Genomic DNA, 17,331 nt, shown 5'->3' on the forward strand with positions numbered 1-17,331 from the left:
ATTCATAACTTTAGAAACTTCTATATGACCCACTCCACCCCCGCCCCCACCCCCACCCCCAATTTGTGCAACTAAGGTTCTAGGCCTTACCCACTAACCACGAACTGGAATCTCTTCACCCCTTGATGCCATAATTTGCCCCATGGACTCGGTATAGAACAAGCAACAGGTAATTAAAGAGTGAGGACTGTTCAACAAGATGCAATTAAACAGAAAGCTCCCCAACAAGAATGAACAAGGACCACACAAAATGACAATATAAATTGTTTTCTTTATTAATCTTTCGCATTTTTTTTATTTTGGTACAGGGTACTACAATCAGAATCATACCCAGCCTGACAAAGCTCTCCTATGCCATAATTTGTCCCCATGGACACGGGTATAGAACAAGCAACAGGTAATTAAAGAGTAAGGACTGTTCAACAAGTTGCAATTAAACAGAAAGCTCCCCAACAAGAATGAACAAGGACCACACAAAATGACAATATAAATTGTTTTCTTTATTAATTTTTTGCATTTTTTTTATTTTGGTACAGGGTACTACAATCAGAATCATACCCAACCTGACAAAGCTCTCCTATCAGCTCAAACCGTTGAAGTTGGCAATTGCAATCTTGTGATTCTACATGTAAAAATAGAAATCCACCATGAGCACCAAAAATACATAGAAGAAAAAACTACAATATTATAAATAATTACCAACATACATTATCAGAAGTCGAAGGGGCTAACCGAAGCTGATTCCTTGTGCCAATGGTAATTCACTCCCATAATTGATTGTGCTACAAGGAATATAATGGCCAGGTCAGCACAAAAAACAGATACAATTTGTTCTAATGAAATTTAGGGATTGTTTGGTATGATTGATATAAGTACACTTATTTAGATAAATGCACTTATTTGGATCCTATGAAGCATGGGTACAGGTACAAGTACTGGTACTGATATGATAAGGGTACGTCAATAAGGTAAAATCTAAAAAAAAATAGGATACGAGAACAGCTGGGTACGCTTGTAAATTTTTTTTTTTTTTTAATTTAGAATAATACAAAAATTAATTAAATGGTTTAATTTGTTAAGATCCAACCTATAACATTTAATGCTAAAAGTAAAAGTATAAATAAAAAAATTAAATGTCAATATATTAAATAACTTACAAACAATAGTTTAATTTTAAAATCAGGCTAAGCATAAAATTTAAAAAAAAAAAAAAAAAAAAAACTAGTGAAAGGAGTTTTATATCTGTAGTAGAAGAAAAAATTGTTTCAACTGATGTACAATACAGCTTGGGTATATGCTAGGTACGTCTGGGTACGCCAAAAATTAAAAAGAAAAAGTTCGGGTACGTATTTCATGTACTTGATCCGGTACGTATGTAGAAGTACAAGGGCTGAACATCGGGTTATCCGACCCGCACAACCCATACACCTATGGGCGGTTTCGCAAACACAATAAGGTCTGATGCGGTTTGAAATTTATCAATTTTTCAGGTTGTGGGTTTGACCCGCACCCACCACAACCCGCCCACACTTTTTTTTTGAAATAACCTGGACCGTTCATCTATATTCCATCTATGTAGATATTTTTGCCCAGCCAAAGTACAAACCAATCGAAACCCTGATCTCTCAAAACATCTAAGAGCAGCTCGCAAGATCGACTCTCTCTCCGACAACTCTCAGGTAAGCGTCTCTCTGTTTTTGTCTCTGTCTCTCTCTTCCCAATTTGTGATTTTTTTTAAGCAATCAGATCTCTCTCTCTCTCTCCGTGCGCAGCCTCTCTTCTAATCTCACTCACTCTCGTTCTTTTTTCTCTCTCTCTCTCTCTCTCTCTCTCTCTCTCTCTCTCTCTCTCTCTCTTGTGTGGCGACTAGTGGAGCGACCGATCGACCTTCGCAAGATTGACTCTCTCTCCGACAACTCTCAGGTAAGCGTTTCTCTGTCTCTGTCTCTGTCTCACTCCCCGATCTTTGATGTTTTTTTAAGGCAATCAGATTTGTCTGTCTATCTCTCTCCTCAGTCTCTTAATTTTTATTTTTTTTTATGCAACCAGATATGTAGCAATAGATCTCTGAGTTGATTTGAGTATTTATTTTTTATGCAATTAGATGTCTAGCAAAGGAACCTATCTCCAGCAATTTTATGAATTTGTTATTGAATTTTAATTGAATCTGTTTAGATTCTGTTTAATTGAATCAATTTAGATTCTTCATAAACTTGTACATAAATTGAATCTGTTTACATTCTGTTTAATTGAGGCCTCGTTTGGGAACAGACTAATTTAGTAACTTTTTGGTTATTTGGCTAAAATATGAGCTAAAAAAACTAGTATGTTTGGGATGACTTTTTACGAAAAGATGTGTAAAAAGTAGAGAGAAAAGAAAATCTTTGACTTTTTGGTATGGGTTGTTGGCTTTTTGGCTAAAAAGCCACTTGTCAAACGAGGCCTGAATCTGAAATTTAATTTTTTAGGCAATCTCTGATTTTTTGTTTTTTTTAATTTTTTTTTGGAGAGTTTTCTATTATTGAATTTTATTTAGAGGGTGATGTGGTGGGTGGGTTTGATCTTTGTACTTGGGGGAAATTGAATCTGTTATTTAGAGGAGAAATTGAATCTGTTTAGATTTTGTTTAACTGCATCTGAAATTGAATCTGTTTAGATTCTTTATAGACTTGTACAGAACATTGAATCTGTTATTGAATTTGTTATTGAACATTCTCCGGCAATTTTACGAATCTGTTATTGAATTTTAATTAGATCTGTTTAGATTCTATTCAATTGAATCTGAAATTGAATTTGTTTAGATTCTTTGTAGACTTGTACAGAACATTGAATCTATTGGTTACTTTTTTATTTATATTTATCATTTACTTCTTATTTAATTTTCATTCTAATTTTTGTAATCCAGTTTAAATGGAGGATAGTGTTGAATCTCCCGCAATCAATCTTTTACCTCCAGAATCCTCTAATTTTCAAATGAATCCCCCTTTAGCTGAACCCAAACCTAAGCCTCCTAGATCCCTAAAGAGAAAGTGAGGGCGGAGGAGGGAGAACACCATCCACAGTTTGGGATCATTCTGATAAGGTTATAGGGACGATGGAAAACGTAGAACCGTATGAAAATATTGCAAGAAAGAGTATTTGGCTCAGTGTTGTGAAAAGCGCGCCTAGGTGCAAGGCGAGGCGAGGCGAGGCACACTGCCTGCGACTAAACAGGTACCAGGCGAGGCGCTTTTAGTTAGGCGCGCGCCTTAGCAGCGACTTGAACCAGGCAAGAGAGGCGCAAGGCTCTCGCCTAGGCGCGACTGATTGTTTAAGAGGTAGATCTGATCTAACGGTTGTAGGGGTGTGTTCGAATGGCTCGTAATCACAGAGGATTACAACTCATGTACCATATGAGCCAAATACGACTCAGATGAACCCTAATCGAAGTCGTGTCTTCCTCTTTCGCCTCGCAATCGACTTCGACTTAGACGTTGGAGCTGGACTTCGACTGCGACTGCGACAGCGACAGCGACAGCGACACTGGACTTTGACTTCGGCTTCGCAGGTCTGTTCGACTTCGACTCTCTCTCCCCTTCTCCTTCTTCTTCGTCTTTGACTTTCAGTTCTGCTTTTTTTTTGGGGAGGGGCTTCGACTTCGTCAGTGCTCTGTTTTGCTTTTGACTCTTCCTTTCTCTCCTTCTTCAGTGTTCTGTTTTGCTGCTTCTTTTTCTTTTCTTTTTTTTCAATTATTTGAGTTAAGTCTCTGGAAAAAAATGTAAGAGAAGAATTTACAAAAAAAATTACAAAAATTAGGGGAAAAAAAAATTATTTGTAATATGCTATTGAAAAAAAAATTATTTGTAATATGTAAGAGAAGAATTTATCTGTTAGGGAAAAAAAATACAAATAATTAATTATTCACAAATAATTAATTATTTGTAATATGTTAATTATTTGTAATATGATATTGATCTTTTTTTTTCTTTATCTGATAGGGAAAAAAAAATACAAATAATTAATTATTCACAAATAATTAATTATTTATAATATGCTATTGATATTTTTTTTCTTTTATCTGTTACGGAAAAAAAAATTACAAATAATTAATTATTCACATATAATTAATTAATACAATGTGGTATTGGTCTTTTTTTTTTCCTTTATCTGTTAGGGATTAAATTTGTTTTCCATTTATTAAATTTGTTGTGTAGAAAATGACATCGGAAAGTAATAGAAAAGATCCGGCGTGGCAATATGCCCATTTGGTAGAGGGGAACAATTTAAACAAGTTCGAGTCTAATTTTTGTGGTAAAGTATCAAATGGAAGTGTTTATCGGGTGAAACAACACCTTGTGGGAGGTTATAGGAATGTCACTGCTTGCCCGAAGTGTCATTCTCATGTAAGAGAAGAGATTAGAGAGTTCATGCAAAAAAAAAAAGACACAAAAAGAAGAAATGAACATGTTGCCTGATTTCGATGACATGGACATGGAAGATGAAGATGTCGTTGAGATCAATGTCAATCAACACCGTAAGTTGACAAGTAGTAGCCAAGGTTCATCCAAATCCAAATCCAAATCCAAATAAAAAATGCCAAAGAGAAAAGGGCCTATGAATGTTTACTTCACACCCAATCCTGAATCAGTGGTGAAAAATCAAAGAGACAAAGCAAAAGGAAAACAAATCAAAATTGATGCAAATGACCATTACAAAAAAAAAATGAGAGCTCGGGCAGTGCAAAGATTTGCAAGGTGGATGTATGATGCTAGTATTCCTTTTAATGCAGTAAATTATGAGAGTTTTGGACCCAATGATTGAAGCCATTGGCCAATATGGTCCTGGTATGAAGCCACCGACTTACCATGAAGTGCGGGTTACCCAACTCAAAAAAGAAGTGAAACATACTGAATATTTGATGAAGAATCATAAAGAGGATTGTGCGAAATACGGGTGTTCCATAATGGCTGATGGTTGGACTGATAAGAGAGGAAGGACATTGATTAACTTTTTAGTTAATTGTCCAAGAGGAACCATGTTTATTGAATCGGTTGATGCTTCTAGCTATTCAAAGGATGGGCAAAAGCTATTTAAATTACTAGACAAGTTTGTGGAGAAAGTTGGAAAAGAGAATGTGGTGCACGTTATCACTGATAGTGCTGCAGCTAATGTGTTGGCGGATAAGAATATTTCCTCATTTCTTACATCAAAATTATTTATTTATAGTTTGTTTTGTATTTAAAATTTAAAAACTTGAAAATAATAATTCTTCGTTATTGTTACATTATAGGGAGGTTTTTGGAAGCTAAGTATGAACACTTGTATTGGACACCATGTGCTGCTCATTGTTTGGACTTGATGTTAGAAGATATTTTCAAGATACCTAGATTGAAAAAGACATTTGAAAGAGGTATTGCAGTACATGGCTACATTTACAATCGGCTTACGTTGCTAAACATGATGAGGCGCTATACAAATTTGAAGAATTTGATCAAGCCTGCAAAAACTAGATTTGCAAACGCCTTTTTGACTTTGTCTAGGATGTATAAACAAAAAAACAATTTGAGAAAGATGGTCACCTCCGAAGACTGGACCTCAAGCAAATGGGCAAAGGAGTCACAGGGTAAAAGAATGGCACAAACTTTGTTGATGCCTTCATTTTGGAATACTGTTGTGTTTGCCCTTAAGGTCTCAGGTCCTCTTGTCAAAGTGCTTAGATTGGTTGATACCGAGAAGAAACCTCCCATGGGATACATTTATGAGGCAATGGATAGGGCAAAAGAATGCATTGCAAGTTCATTTGATCATAAAGAAGAGAAGTATAATGAAATATTCGAAATCATCGACAAAAGATGGAATGTCCAATTGCATCGGCCTTTACATGCAGCTGCGCATTTTCTTAACCCAGAATTCTTTTACCCAAAAGCGTTAGAGGTGCAAAAAGATCATGAAGTGATGAATGGGTATTATGAATGCATGCAAAGGTTGGTCCCAGATGTCACTGTTCAAGATTTGATCATTAATGAGATAAGTATTTATATGAAGGCTGAAAGTCTTTTTGGCAAGTCTGTTGCGATTAAGCAAAGCAATACAAGAGTACCAGGTAATATATTATAGACTCATAGAGTTTATTTTTAGTAATACTTTTAGTAAAACTCAATACTTGGTAACAGTTATTTCTAACTAGTGGATTATCACAGCTGATTGGTGGGCATCATATGGTTCTTATACTCCAAACTTGCAAACTTCTGCCATAAAAGTCCTTAGCCTAACATGTAGTTCATCGGGTTGTGAACGAAATTTGAGTGTATTCGAACATGTGAGTATTTAACATTCTAACTAATTTTTTGTTCAATTCAAATATTTTTTATTCTCATTATATAGAATTTAATATCTTTTTAATACTTGCAACTTCATAGCAAGAAAAGAAATAGATTGGAACAACGTCTCAATGATTTAGTGTTTGTCAAATACAATAAAACATTGAGATTTAGGTATGACATGCGCAACACTCTTGATCCCATATCTTTGCAAAATATTAATGAAAGCAATGAGTGGTTGCTTGGGAGAATGGATGGAGAATCAGATGAAGATAATGAGCCTGTGTTTGATGATGATGATGACGGCTTGATGTGGGCCACTGTTGCTAGAGCTTCTGGAGTAGAAGAAAGTAGCCATGCAAGTAGAGCAACAAGTTCACGCTCAAAGGCACAACCGATGATATCTAAATCATCAAAATTGACTCCACTTCAATTAATAGATGAAGAGGAAGCGGGCTCAGATGACATAGAAGAGGAAGATGTTGAGGGATATAAATCAACTGATGGAGAAGAAAATGTTGCCATTGATGTTGAGGATGATGATTGACTGACACCGACCCAACCTACCCTTTCTTTTGATATTGATGTTTTTAAATGTTAAGACGTATATTAGTATTTGTTGGATATTTATGTTTTGGATGTTTAGTGTTTATGTTTTTATTTTTATTTTATTGAATGTGGATTATTTAATCTTTGAAAATTGAAATGTTATGTAATATGCACTTTCATGGCTTTGAGAATTATTTTATATTTTGTCTTGAATCTTGATTACTTTTTATTTTTTTAAAAATTGTCTTAATACTATGAATGATTAGTCTATGCTAATTTTTCTATTTTTTACGAAGACTGTGTGCCTTACTTCAATAAAGCCCGCGCCTCGCCTTGCACCTAGGCCCGAGAGACCTTCAGCGCCTTAGTGCGTCTTGAGCCTTTAAAAACACTGATTTGGCTGACTCTAAACTTCATGAGAATACCAATTTGAAAAGTCATACACCCAATTGTAAAGAATATCCAAATAAGGATACAAATGGTCAACAAATATTAAATCTTAAACCGAAACAAAATAAAGAGGGTGTTAGGGTTGTAGCAACAACTTTTCATTTTGATGCTTGTAAAAGGTCTCTTGTGGAGATGGTTGTCATTGATGAGTTGTCATTTAGATTTGTAGAGGGAGTTGGGTTTAGAAGATTTTGTAATGTCATGCAATCCAAATTCACACCAATTCCCTCACGTCATACCATATCTAGAGAAGTGCTCAACATATTCAAGAATGAAAGGGATAAGTTAAAGAATGCCATTAAGGGTCGTAGAATTTGCTTTACTATAGACAGTTGGACATCTATTCAGAATTTGTGTTATATGTGTTTCACTACTCATTTCATTAATGATAACTGGAAACTTCAAAAAAGAATCATAAATTTTCAACAAGTTGAAGATCACAAAGGAGAAATATTGGGTAGGAAAATTGAGTCGTGTTTGATTGAGTAGAACATTAATAGCATATTCACCTTAACAGTTGATAATGCTAGTTCTAATAGTCTTACCATTCAATATTTGAAAACGATAATCAAAGATTGAAAGGGGACTATTTTGCAACATGAGTTTATTCACATGCGTTGTTGTGCACGTGTTCTTAATCTCGTTGTGAGTGATGGGTTGAAAGAAATGATCGATTTTATTGCCAACATTAGACTTGCGGTGAAATATGTAAGGTCTTCTCCTCATAGCGATGATGTTTTTAAGAAGCGTGCGGCCACACTCAAACTTGATTCAAAAGCTCTTGTATGCCTAGATGTACCAACTATGTGGAACTCTACCTATTTGATGTTGGAGGCGGCCGAAAAGTATGAGAAAGCTTTTAACTGCTTGAAGTTTGTGAATTCCAATTTTGAAACTTATTTTAAGGATGTTCCAATTTTGAAACTTATTTTAAGGATGTTGATGGTGGCATAAGGAGAAGTCCGAATGAGTTGGATTGGAAAAAATGTAGATTGTTTTTGAGGTTTTTAAATTATTTTATCTTACAACTAAGAAGTTTTCAGCGTCTCTCTTTGTTACTTCCAATGCTTTTTACAAAGAAATATTTGTTATTGAAAACAAAATTAATCAATTAATTTTAAAGGAGGATGATACTTTGAACACGATGACAAAGACTATGAAACAAAAGTTTAGCATGTATTGGGGGGATGGAAGTAAGATCAATTTGTTATTGTCCGTTACGGTTGTTCTTGATCCTACTAAAAAATTGGCATACTTGGAGTTTTGCTTTTCAAATTTATTTCTGGAAAATAATAAGAAGGTGGAAGATATGGTAAACAAGGTCAAAAGTTGTTTGAGTCGTTTGTATAGCCATTATGTCATACTTTATCCTTCAAATGAAAAACTTCCAAGTGTGAGTGAAGTTATGAATATGGTGGAAGATGATGATCTCTATTCTTTGGTTGACTCCCAATTTAATTCCTATTTGGAGGGACGATGCACTAGTGGATTAAGTCGGGGTAGGAACAATATTTGTCCGATGTTGAACATTTTGCAAAGAATCAAACATTTGAGATTTTGAATTATTGGAAGGTGAATGCAACCAAATATAGAGTGTTATAGCCACTTGCAAGGGATATGTTGGCCATGCCTATTTCTACCGTTGCATCGGAGTCCGCTTTTAGTACCGGGGGCATATTATTGACCCATTTCGTAGTTCACTCTGGGCTTCTATGATTGAAGCTCTTGTATATACTCAAAATTGACTTCGAAGCAACCTTCCAAGTTCCAATTTCTCTTCGAAAGGCGATGGATAATATGAAGGAATTTGAACAATATGACTCGGGTAATTTGAGAATTTATTTATCTTCATTTTTATTTGTATTGTTTATTTTCTAATGTAAGTTTCATTGATCTTCTCTTGTTGACTCCTAATTAGGTACTTTGGAGTGAAGTTCATCTTCAAGTTCAACTTATAATGTTGATGTTATAATTGAACTCTAATCCATTTACTCATTGGTAAATTTTTCATATACTCAACACATTTTCTTACTATATTGAGATGCAATATATAGACATTTGTTTATCTTTTCATTACTTTATTCTTTTAGACTTTTTTTGTCAAAGAAATTATGAAGATTGAATATTAAAATTAATATTTTTCAGTTTGTTTTTGTGCAACGTTCATCAGCCAAATGCATGGAGTTAAAATTTTTGAAAGTTGGATGTGATTCATGATGGAGTTTGAGATCTTGCAAATGTTTTTATTTTATTTTATAGATTTGAATTGAATAAAGTTTGAAAACAATTTTTTTTTTTAAAAATTTTCTTATTGCATTTTATTTTGGATGAATGTAAAAATTAATAAAGAATTACTTTTATTTTTTATTTTTTTTTTCTCATTGCATTTTATTTTGGATGAATGTAAAAACTAATGAAGAATTACTTTTAGGTAAACTTAGGATTTTGAATGATTTCACTTTAGTTGTATTGTTGGGTAGTAAGTATCTAGTGAATGTGATTGATGATCTAATTTAGGATTTTGAAAGATGTGTTTGTGTTAGTTTATGATTTGATTTAGGATTTTGAATGATTTATTTGTGTTAGGAATTGATTTTGTTGTGTTTTTAATTTTATAAGTTTTAATTCATTAATTATTAATGTTGGAACATTTTAGAAAATGGAGGGGAAAATGGCCCAAAATAAATATTTACAAAATGAAAAAAAAAAAGGCTCAAAAATATATATTTTTTAAAAAGTCAATCTGAAAAACCGTCTGCAACTGCCCGCACATCCGCGAACCCTATTTGCACAAATCGCAAACCGCACTGCGGGCGGTTGTGGATTGACTTTTCTCCAAACCGCATAGGTGAGGTGGGTCCAAACCGATCCACAAACCGCCCAAATCCAAACCGCGACCACTCCTAAGAAGTACCATACGAAGTACCATATGCCGATAAGTACCCGGTACGAATACGGCATGTTTTTCGAAATACCCATGCTTCATAGTTTGGGTCGCATCACCTCTCTACTTTTCTACACATTTTTTCGTAAAATGTCAAAAAGTATACTTATGTAGATCATTCTAAATAACCCCTCAGATATCCAAGCTACAAAGACACTACCCTAGGAGGAAATTTGAAGAAGGATGCCATTTTCCTTTTCTCTTTCCTTTCCAAGAAAAGGTTTAGTGTCAGCAATCATACACAGGACAACTAAACTTGAGAAGCTAATTGCACTTACCAAGTCGAGCGTCTCATGTACTGCTTCCAAGAGTCGCTCCCTGCTTCACGGCCACCACCTGTGGCCTTTTCACCACCAAAAGCACCACCAATCTCAGCACCATTTGTTGGTATATTTACGTTCACAATACCACAATCACTTCCTAGAGGCCTGCACCAATTGAAACCCTGTGAGGATTCACTACCAAAAAGACAATTATGGAAGAGACTACACAAGTCTAGAGCATTAGGCTGTCTGAAAAATACCATATGAGGGTCAAAATTTCTAACAGAATTTCACAGCCCATCAAATTTTATAGGGAAAAAAACTTGTTTTTATGTTAGCAGATGTTAAAATTACATAATCAACAGGACTCTTAATTTTCAAAATCGACCTAATAAACCACTATTTGAGAAATTAGCATCTCCGATACCACCATTTTTGTTATTCAAGCAAAATAGAACCAAGTTGAACCTAGTGTCCATGAGGTAAAAATACTCACCCAATCCATTTGAAAAGAATTTCAGGTTTGCGAGTGAATATAGAACTACTTAATCCTTGAGGTACTGAGTTGTTTATTTCAATAGCTTCTTTTAGAGTCTGCACAAAGAGTATGGTTTGCAAAATGAGAAATTTGTAAGAATGCCAGTGACACTAACATGGAATGGAACATAAATTCAAGCAGCTCATCCAATTACGGAATTTGAACCCCACATCTCAAAATGGTACCTGAAATTTCATAACATAAAGAACTGGAGCAAACAGTTCTTCTTTCACTACAGCAGCATTTGGAGAAATTTCAACTATTGTGGGGTGCACAAAGTTTCCTTCAGACTCTATAACTGAACCACCGGTAAGGATCTTCCCACCCTGCAAAATATCATTCAATGAAGTGAATTTTTACACCCACAACAGTTGAGAAATCTGACCAGAAAACAGTCAGGAGAACAACAATTGCAGGACCAGTTGGAAGTGCTGCAAGAATCTTATATTTTACCTAAATAGCCCATTTCTATAATTTTTCATAAGGTCACATCACATGGCTAAGCATAGGTCATTCTGGATCAATTTGGTGACATTTGCAAAACACCACCTTGTGTCCCAAGACTAATACAGTATGCTCATGCAATCATACTTGAGATTAGATTGGAGCACATTTTACATTGTCTCTGAAACTTGGACACTCAAATCTATACACATTCTAACTACCCATGTTTTTTCTACACAAATTGCTAACATAAAAAATCCTAAATCTTGTAATAGAGTTGTGTATATATATATATATATATATCAATCAAATATAGATAAATAAAAAAAATAAAAATGACTATTTTGTGACTGTTTTGGAGGGGTATTGAAGTTGCCCCAGAGATGGGAGAAGCTGACATCAGGATACGAGGCAAAGCAAAATATAAACAATCAAGGTGATAATTCTAACGCCTCGTTTAGAAACAGGTTATTTTAGTAACTTTTTGGCTAAAATATGAGATAAAAGAAACTAGTATGTTTGGAATGATTTTTTGATTTTTTATGAAAAGATATGCAAAAAATAGAAAGAAAGGGGAATCTTTGACTTTTTTGTATAAGTTATAGGCTTTTTGGTTTTTTTAATAACTTTTTGGCTTTTTAGCTAAAACACCCGCATGCCAAACGAGGCCTTAGTATATCTACTAAAAGTTGAGTACAAATGCATCAATGCACTTTACTTCCTTCTATTTTTTTTAATTGACAAACAAAAATAAACTATCAAAGAAAAAAAAAATTACGATGCTGACAAGACAGTGCCTCAGTTTTTGGTAATAGTTTAAGAAAGGGCTACAAGAGACAACACATACCTGAGATTTGATGATCTCCATTCCCTTCTCAAACTTCTCCCTTGAAGTACGAGTATGTAGTGGCCCAAGCAAGGTACCTTTCTCTAAAGGATCTCCTATTTTAACTTGTTTGTATACTTTGAGTAGTTGGTCAAGTACTGTTTGATATACACTTTCATGAAGTATCTTCATTTCAAGAATTTAGAAAAGAAAAAAGTTAATTAACGTTAAGAGCTTTGATTCTGAGTAATGTGAATAAAGCAAACTACCATAAGAATCAAATATATTTATTACCAGTCTACGGCATGTAGTGCAACGCTGACCAGCTGTGCCAACAGCAGCAAAAAGAACAGAGCGAACAGCAAGTTGGATGTCGGCATCATCCATGACAATTATAGCATTGTTTCCACTTAATTCAAGCAAGCATTTTCCAAATCTCTCATTTACTGTTTGTTGAACCCTGAGACCCACCTACAGTTGAGTATATCAAGAGACAAATTAATTACAGAGCCAGATCCAACTGACATAAAAAAGTACAGATTGGTGATAAGTAGGAAGCAACATAAGCTTCTTAAATAAGTTTCAGTGAAATATGTATAACCAAAAACTGTTTCAACTACCTCATTATCACTAAAAACGGGCCACTGAACTCTTTTACCAACAAAATCCAAGACATATTCTCACATGGAACATCTAACTTAAAGAAGGCTAACATGGGGAAAAGAATCAATTTATCTCTTAAGAGGTTGAGATTGTAGCCAGATTAGGACAGAGAACATGGGTGATTCTAAATTGAGGTCAGAATCAATTCGTACAGAAACAGAAAGAGACAAATGATGATGGTTGTCAACTTCTATAAAACATAGTTTCAAGAGAAGGCACAGGAGATAAGTACCCTTGAACTTCCGGTGAATGAAACCAGATGTATGCGAGTATCATTTGCTATAGCATGACCAATTTCAGCACCACCGCAAAAAGAAGTAAAAATGGCACCTGGTAAATTATTCTTTTCTAGAACCCCAGCAATTATCTTTGTCATTGCAATGGTAATTAAAGGTGTTGTTGGAGCGCCTTTCCTATAATTCATCACAAAGTAACAAAAGTACAAGCAGTAAACAACTAATCCAAGGTAACACAGGAATTAAAACTTGCTTCAATCTAAGGGATCACTCGATGACTATAAGAACTTGATTTTATGTGTGAAGGAAAAGAAAAACTCATCCTAGAAAGAAAAGAGCAGAAAACATTGCAACCCCCATTGCAGGTAGTACATTTTGACACAATTAAATAGTCATGGTTATGGACTTACCAAACTACACAATTACCACAGACTAGAGCAATGCAAGCATTCCACCCTAAAAACCCCATTACACATAAAAGTCAAAACATAGAAAGGTGAAATACAATTTAATCAATTATTGCAAGACAAAATAAATTGGTGACAATATTTGACATCATGAAAGATAAACCAAAATAAAAAATTATTATGCGAAAGTTTATTGGTTAAACAAAGTTCGACTATATTTCATGAATGCCAAAGATTAAATTCCTTAAAATATGTGCCATACTATAGGAAAACACTCACAGGCTTGAAGAAAGGCAGATTTCTACAATTAGTGATGACAAACATAAGCATCACACTTCAGCACTGAAACAGAGCATCATACACAAACTCTACAAAATCTAAACAATGGCATAACTGTTTATGTTCCTATAAGATATGTCTATGTATATATTTGTCATAAAATGTTTTTATTAGAGAGATGTGGATCCTTGTTCTCAATTGTTAAGCTGCAAAGCGATATTCAGCCATAAATAAACACTCCCCTCATGAAGACACTCAACTTATATTGGTATGAAGAAGCATTTTTTGTGTTACAGAAAGAAAAATGCGTCCAAGAAAATGTATTGTCTCCTATAGCATGCAGAATTATGATCCTACCTTGCTTGCTCTGGAGTACCATTTGAGGTATATCAGTGATTATGCTCAAGCTAGGATAAAATGTTTCAGTGACCTTTATTCTTCACCTTAGTGGGTTAAGAACCCACTGGATAGGGTTCCACAAGTTAAACCACCCTATTGGGGGTCCCATAGTAATCAAGACCCAAACAATGACACCTTTTATGATCTCATTTTCACAAGAAAATGAAGCAACCCAGCACAAAACTAAATGACAATTAATTAAGAAAGGGAATAAAGCTTACCAAGAACAGCACATGGAAAATTGAAAGCTGTAATTACACCCACTATTCCAAGAGGGTTCCACATCTGTGAACAAGAGTGTGAAAAACATTAAAAACTGTTATGGGTCTATACATTCTTTCAGAAGTTCCAAAATATTAAAACTCAGCGCACCTCCAGCATCACATGATTTGGACCTGTTAACAAAGTAACAACCATAATTTCAGTATAAATTTCTGTAGGACTGAAGAAAAGAACTTCAAATATCAGTTTATTGTTCAGACAGAATAATCTAGCAAAGCTTCACATTCTGGTTGAACTGGAAAAAAAAAAAAAAAAAGGGTCAATTAGTACACATTAATGTGTGTTTGGGAGAGAAAAGATTGGGTTCACACCTAAACTTTGGCATAATTCACAAAGTGGTTGCCCCGTGACTTGAACCCATAACCTCAAGATTATTAGGCCAAGGTTTTACCATTAAACCATGGTCACCCCCTTTTGGTTGAACTAAAACAAATAAATTTAAATATATGTATATTACGGAAACACACAAAAAATAATAAACAAAAAACTCGAAGAACTTCAGAACCACCAAAGGAAGATGGCATTTGTTTCTAATTTATATATTCAAACATGGGGATTAATAATATTTGAGCTCACGTTCTGAAGGTATGATTGATCCGTTGAGTTGCCGGCTTAACCCCACAGCAAAATCACACATGTCAATAATTTCCTGCAGTAAGAATGCTTCTTAATTATAAACAGGCATGCTTCACTCTTTACATAAACCAATTTCAAGAAATTCAATGAAAGGTGATGATATCGCATAATACATAAATACAAGCAGGGGTTTATCTACAAGCAATTGCATCACTAAAAGAAGTATATGGAATCGAATTTCCCTATCTAATGGCCTTCATTTAGCTAATACAATATTAGCTGATGATCAACCACTGATAAACTATTTCACATAACATTACAAGTAAAATAGCACACCTGAACCTCCCCAATTCCTTCAGGAAGTATTTTTCCCATTTCAAGTGATACAAGCCGACCAAGTTGCTGAAGTTTGGCTCTCAGTGCATCACCAATCTGTCTAACAATCTCCCCTCTCTTTGGTGCGGGAATCTGACAAAAAGGGGAAAATGTGAATATTTTTTTCACTGGATACATACAGTACCATATGAATCTATTTCACACTTTTAAGATCAGTAAATCTTACAATTAAAAAAAAATCACAAGAAAATTCCAAAAAATAAACAATTTGAATTGCGACGGTGAATTGACAAACTCACTTGCATCCACATATTTGCGGCTTCAGAGCAAGCTTTCATGGCTTCCTCATAATCTTGAGTGGAAGCTTCAGAAACTTCAGCAATAACCTAAAACAACATGAGAGATGCACACTATGTCAAATTTTTACAAACAATCACAATCCAACACCTGATGTATCTAGAAAATCACTTCAAGCATGAACAATCGCAACATAATACTTGTATTGTAGCCTCAAACTTCAATTTCTAATGTAGTGACAAGCACTAGCAATTTTCAGCTTAGTTAAGGTAAAAACCGTAAGAAAAAGCAACAAACAAAAAACCTATATACAATCTGCGAGCTGATTTCACACAAATCAACATGAGAGACACACGCTAAGGCTCTGTTTGTTTTGACATAAAATGTTTTTATCAAAAATATTTTACACATTTTTCGTTTTTTGGTTGAACAAAAAGCAAGTAAAACATTTAAAATATATATTTTTTTTAAATGACTTGCTTTTGAAAATTTTATAAGGCAATTTTACAAACTGACTCCCACTCACTGCCTTTTCAACACATTTAGTTTTTTCAAATAAATATCTTAGTTCACTAAAAATTCATAAATAATATTTTATTAAATCAAAATTTCTCTTTTAGCCATTAAAACATTTTTGTTTCATGTGTTAACCAAGCGCCAAAAAATAAAAACAAAAACAAAAACATTTTTCTGTGTAAAATATTTTAGGTTGAAACAAATGGAGCCGAACTTAAATTTGTACAAAAACGGAATTCAACACTTGAATATATCTAGAAAATCACTTCAAGCTTGAACAATCGCAACATAATACTTTTATTGTAGCCTCAAACTTCAATTTCTAATGTTGAGTAACAAACAAAAAAACTACATACGATCTGCGAGCTGATTTCACACAGGGATCATCTCTCAATTTTAGATCAATCAATCAATTTGATAATTTAACAATGAAACAATTAACATACAGACGATCGAAATGCACAAAATCAAATAACAAAAGAAATCGCAAATTGTTGAAAGTAATTGGAAAAATGTAATTGCAAACCTGATTGTTGGCGGGATTGATAGAGGTAACGACAGGACCGCTTGCCTTCCAAGCGCCATTGACGTAACATCCGAGGTTGTTAGGGCCAACGCCTATCTCCTTCAGAAATTCGTACTCTTTCTTTGAAAAACTCATCTCTGGGTATACGAAGTTGTAAAGTGAACTTGGAGGTGGAAAGGAGAGAGAGAAAAAGAGAGAGGAGAGTGGGAATTATATAATTATTGCATACAATAATCGCTTCGTTTGGGAAATTGCTATTTTGGTAGGTTATTTTAATTTTTGCCTATTTTAATAGGTTAAAATTTTTATATTTGGTAAAATTTTTATGTTGAGCTCCTTCAGAAATTCGTACTCTTTATTTTAGGAATACCAAATTTTCTACTAAATAAATGACCAAATGTCTCACATGGTATGGGGTCCGCAATTTTGTGGACCCCACACCATGTGAGACATTTGGTCATTTATTTAGTAGAAAATTTGGGACCTCTAGCATTTTCCTTT

The 17,331-nt window shown here is 34.3% G+C and overlaps 1 protein-coding gene across 1 annotated transcript; it reads right to left on the minus strand.

Moving 5' to 3' along the window:
* Positions 1-251: 251 nt before the first annotated feature.
* On the minus strand, positions 252-17,058 carry ALDH7B4 (aldehyde dehydrogenase 7B4). Its single transcript, XM_028252586.2, has 15 exons — positions 16,831-17,058; positions 15,791-15,877; positions 15,492-15,623; positions 15,156-15,228; positions 14,670-14,692; positions 14,519-14,582; positions 13,623-13,668; positions 13,209-13,389; positions 12,608-12,784; positions 12,335-12,499; positions 11,229-11,369; positions 11,002-11,099; positions 10,521-10,670; positions 708-782; positions 252-622 (listed from the first exon to the last, which is right to left on the minus strand). The coding sequence occupies exons 1-14, from the start codon at positions 16,963-16,965 to the stop codon at positions 728-730; spliced, it is 1,527 nt and encodes a 508-aa protein (XP_028108387.1). The 5' UTR covers positions 16,966-17,058; the 3' UTR covers positions 252-622; positions 708-727.
* Positions 17,059-17,331: the final 273 nt, after the last annotated feature.

This window comes from Camellia sinensis, chromosome 15 (genome assembly GCF_055761805.1).
Source record: "Camellia sinensis isolate YWXY chromosome 15, ASM5576180v1, whole genome shotgun sequence".
Taxonomy (NCBI): Eukaryota; Viridiplantae; Streptophyta; class Magnoliopsida; order Ericales; family Theaceae; genus Camellia; species Camellia sinensis.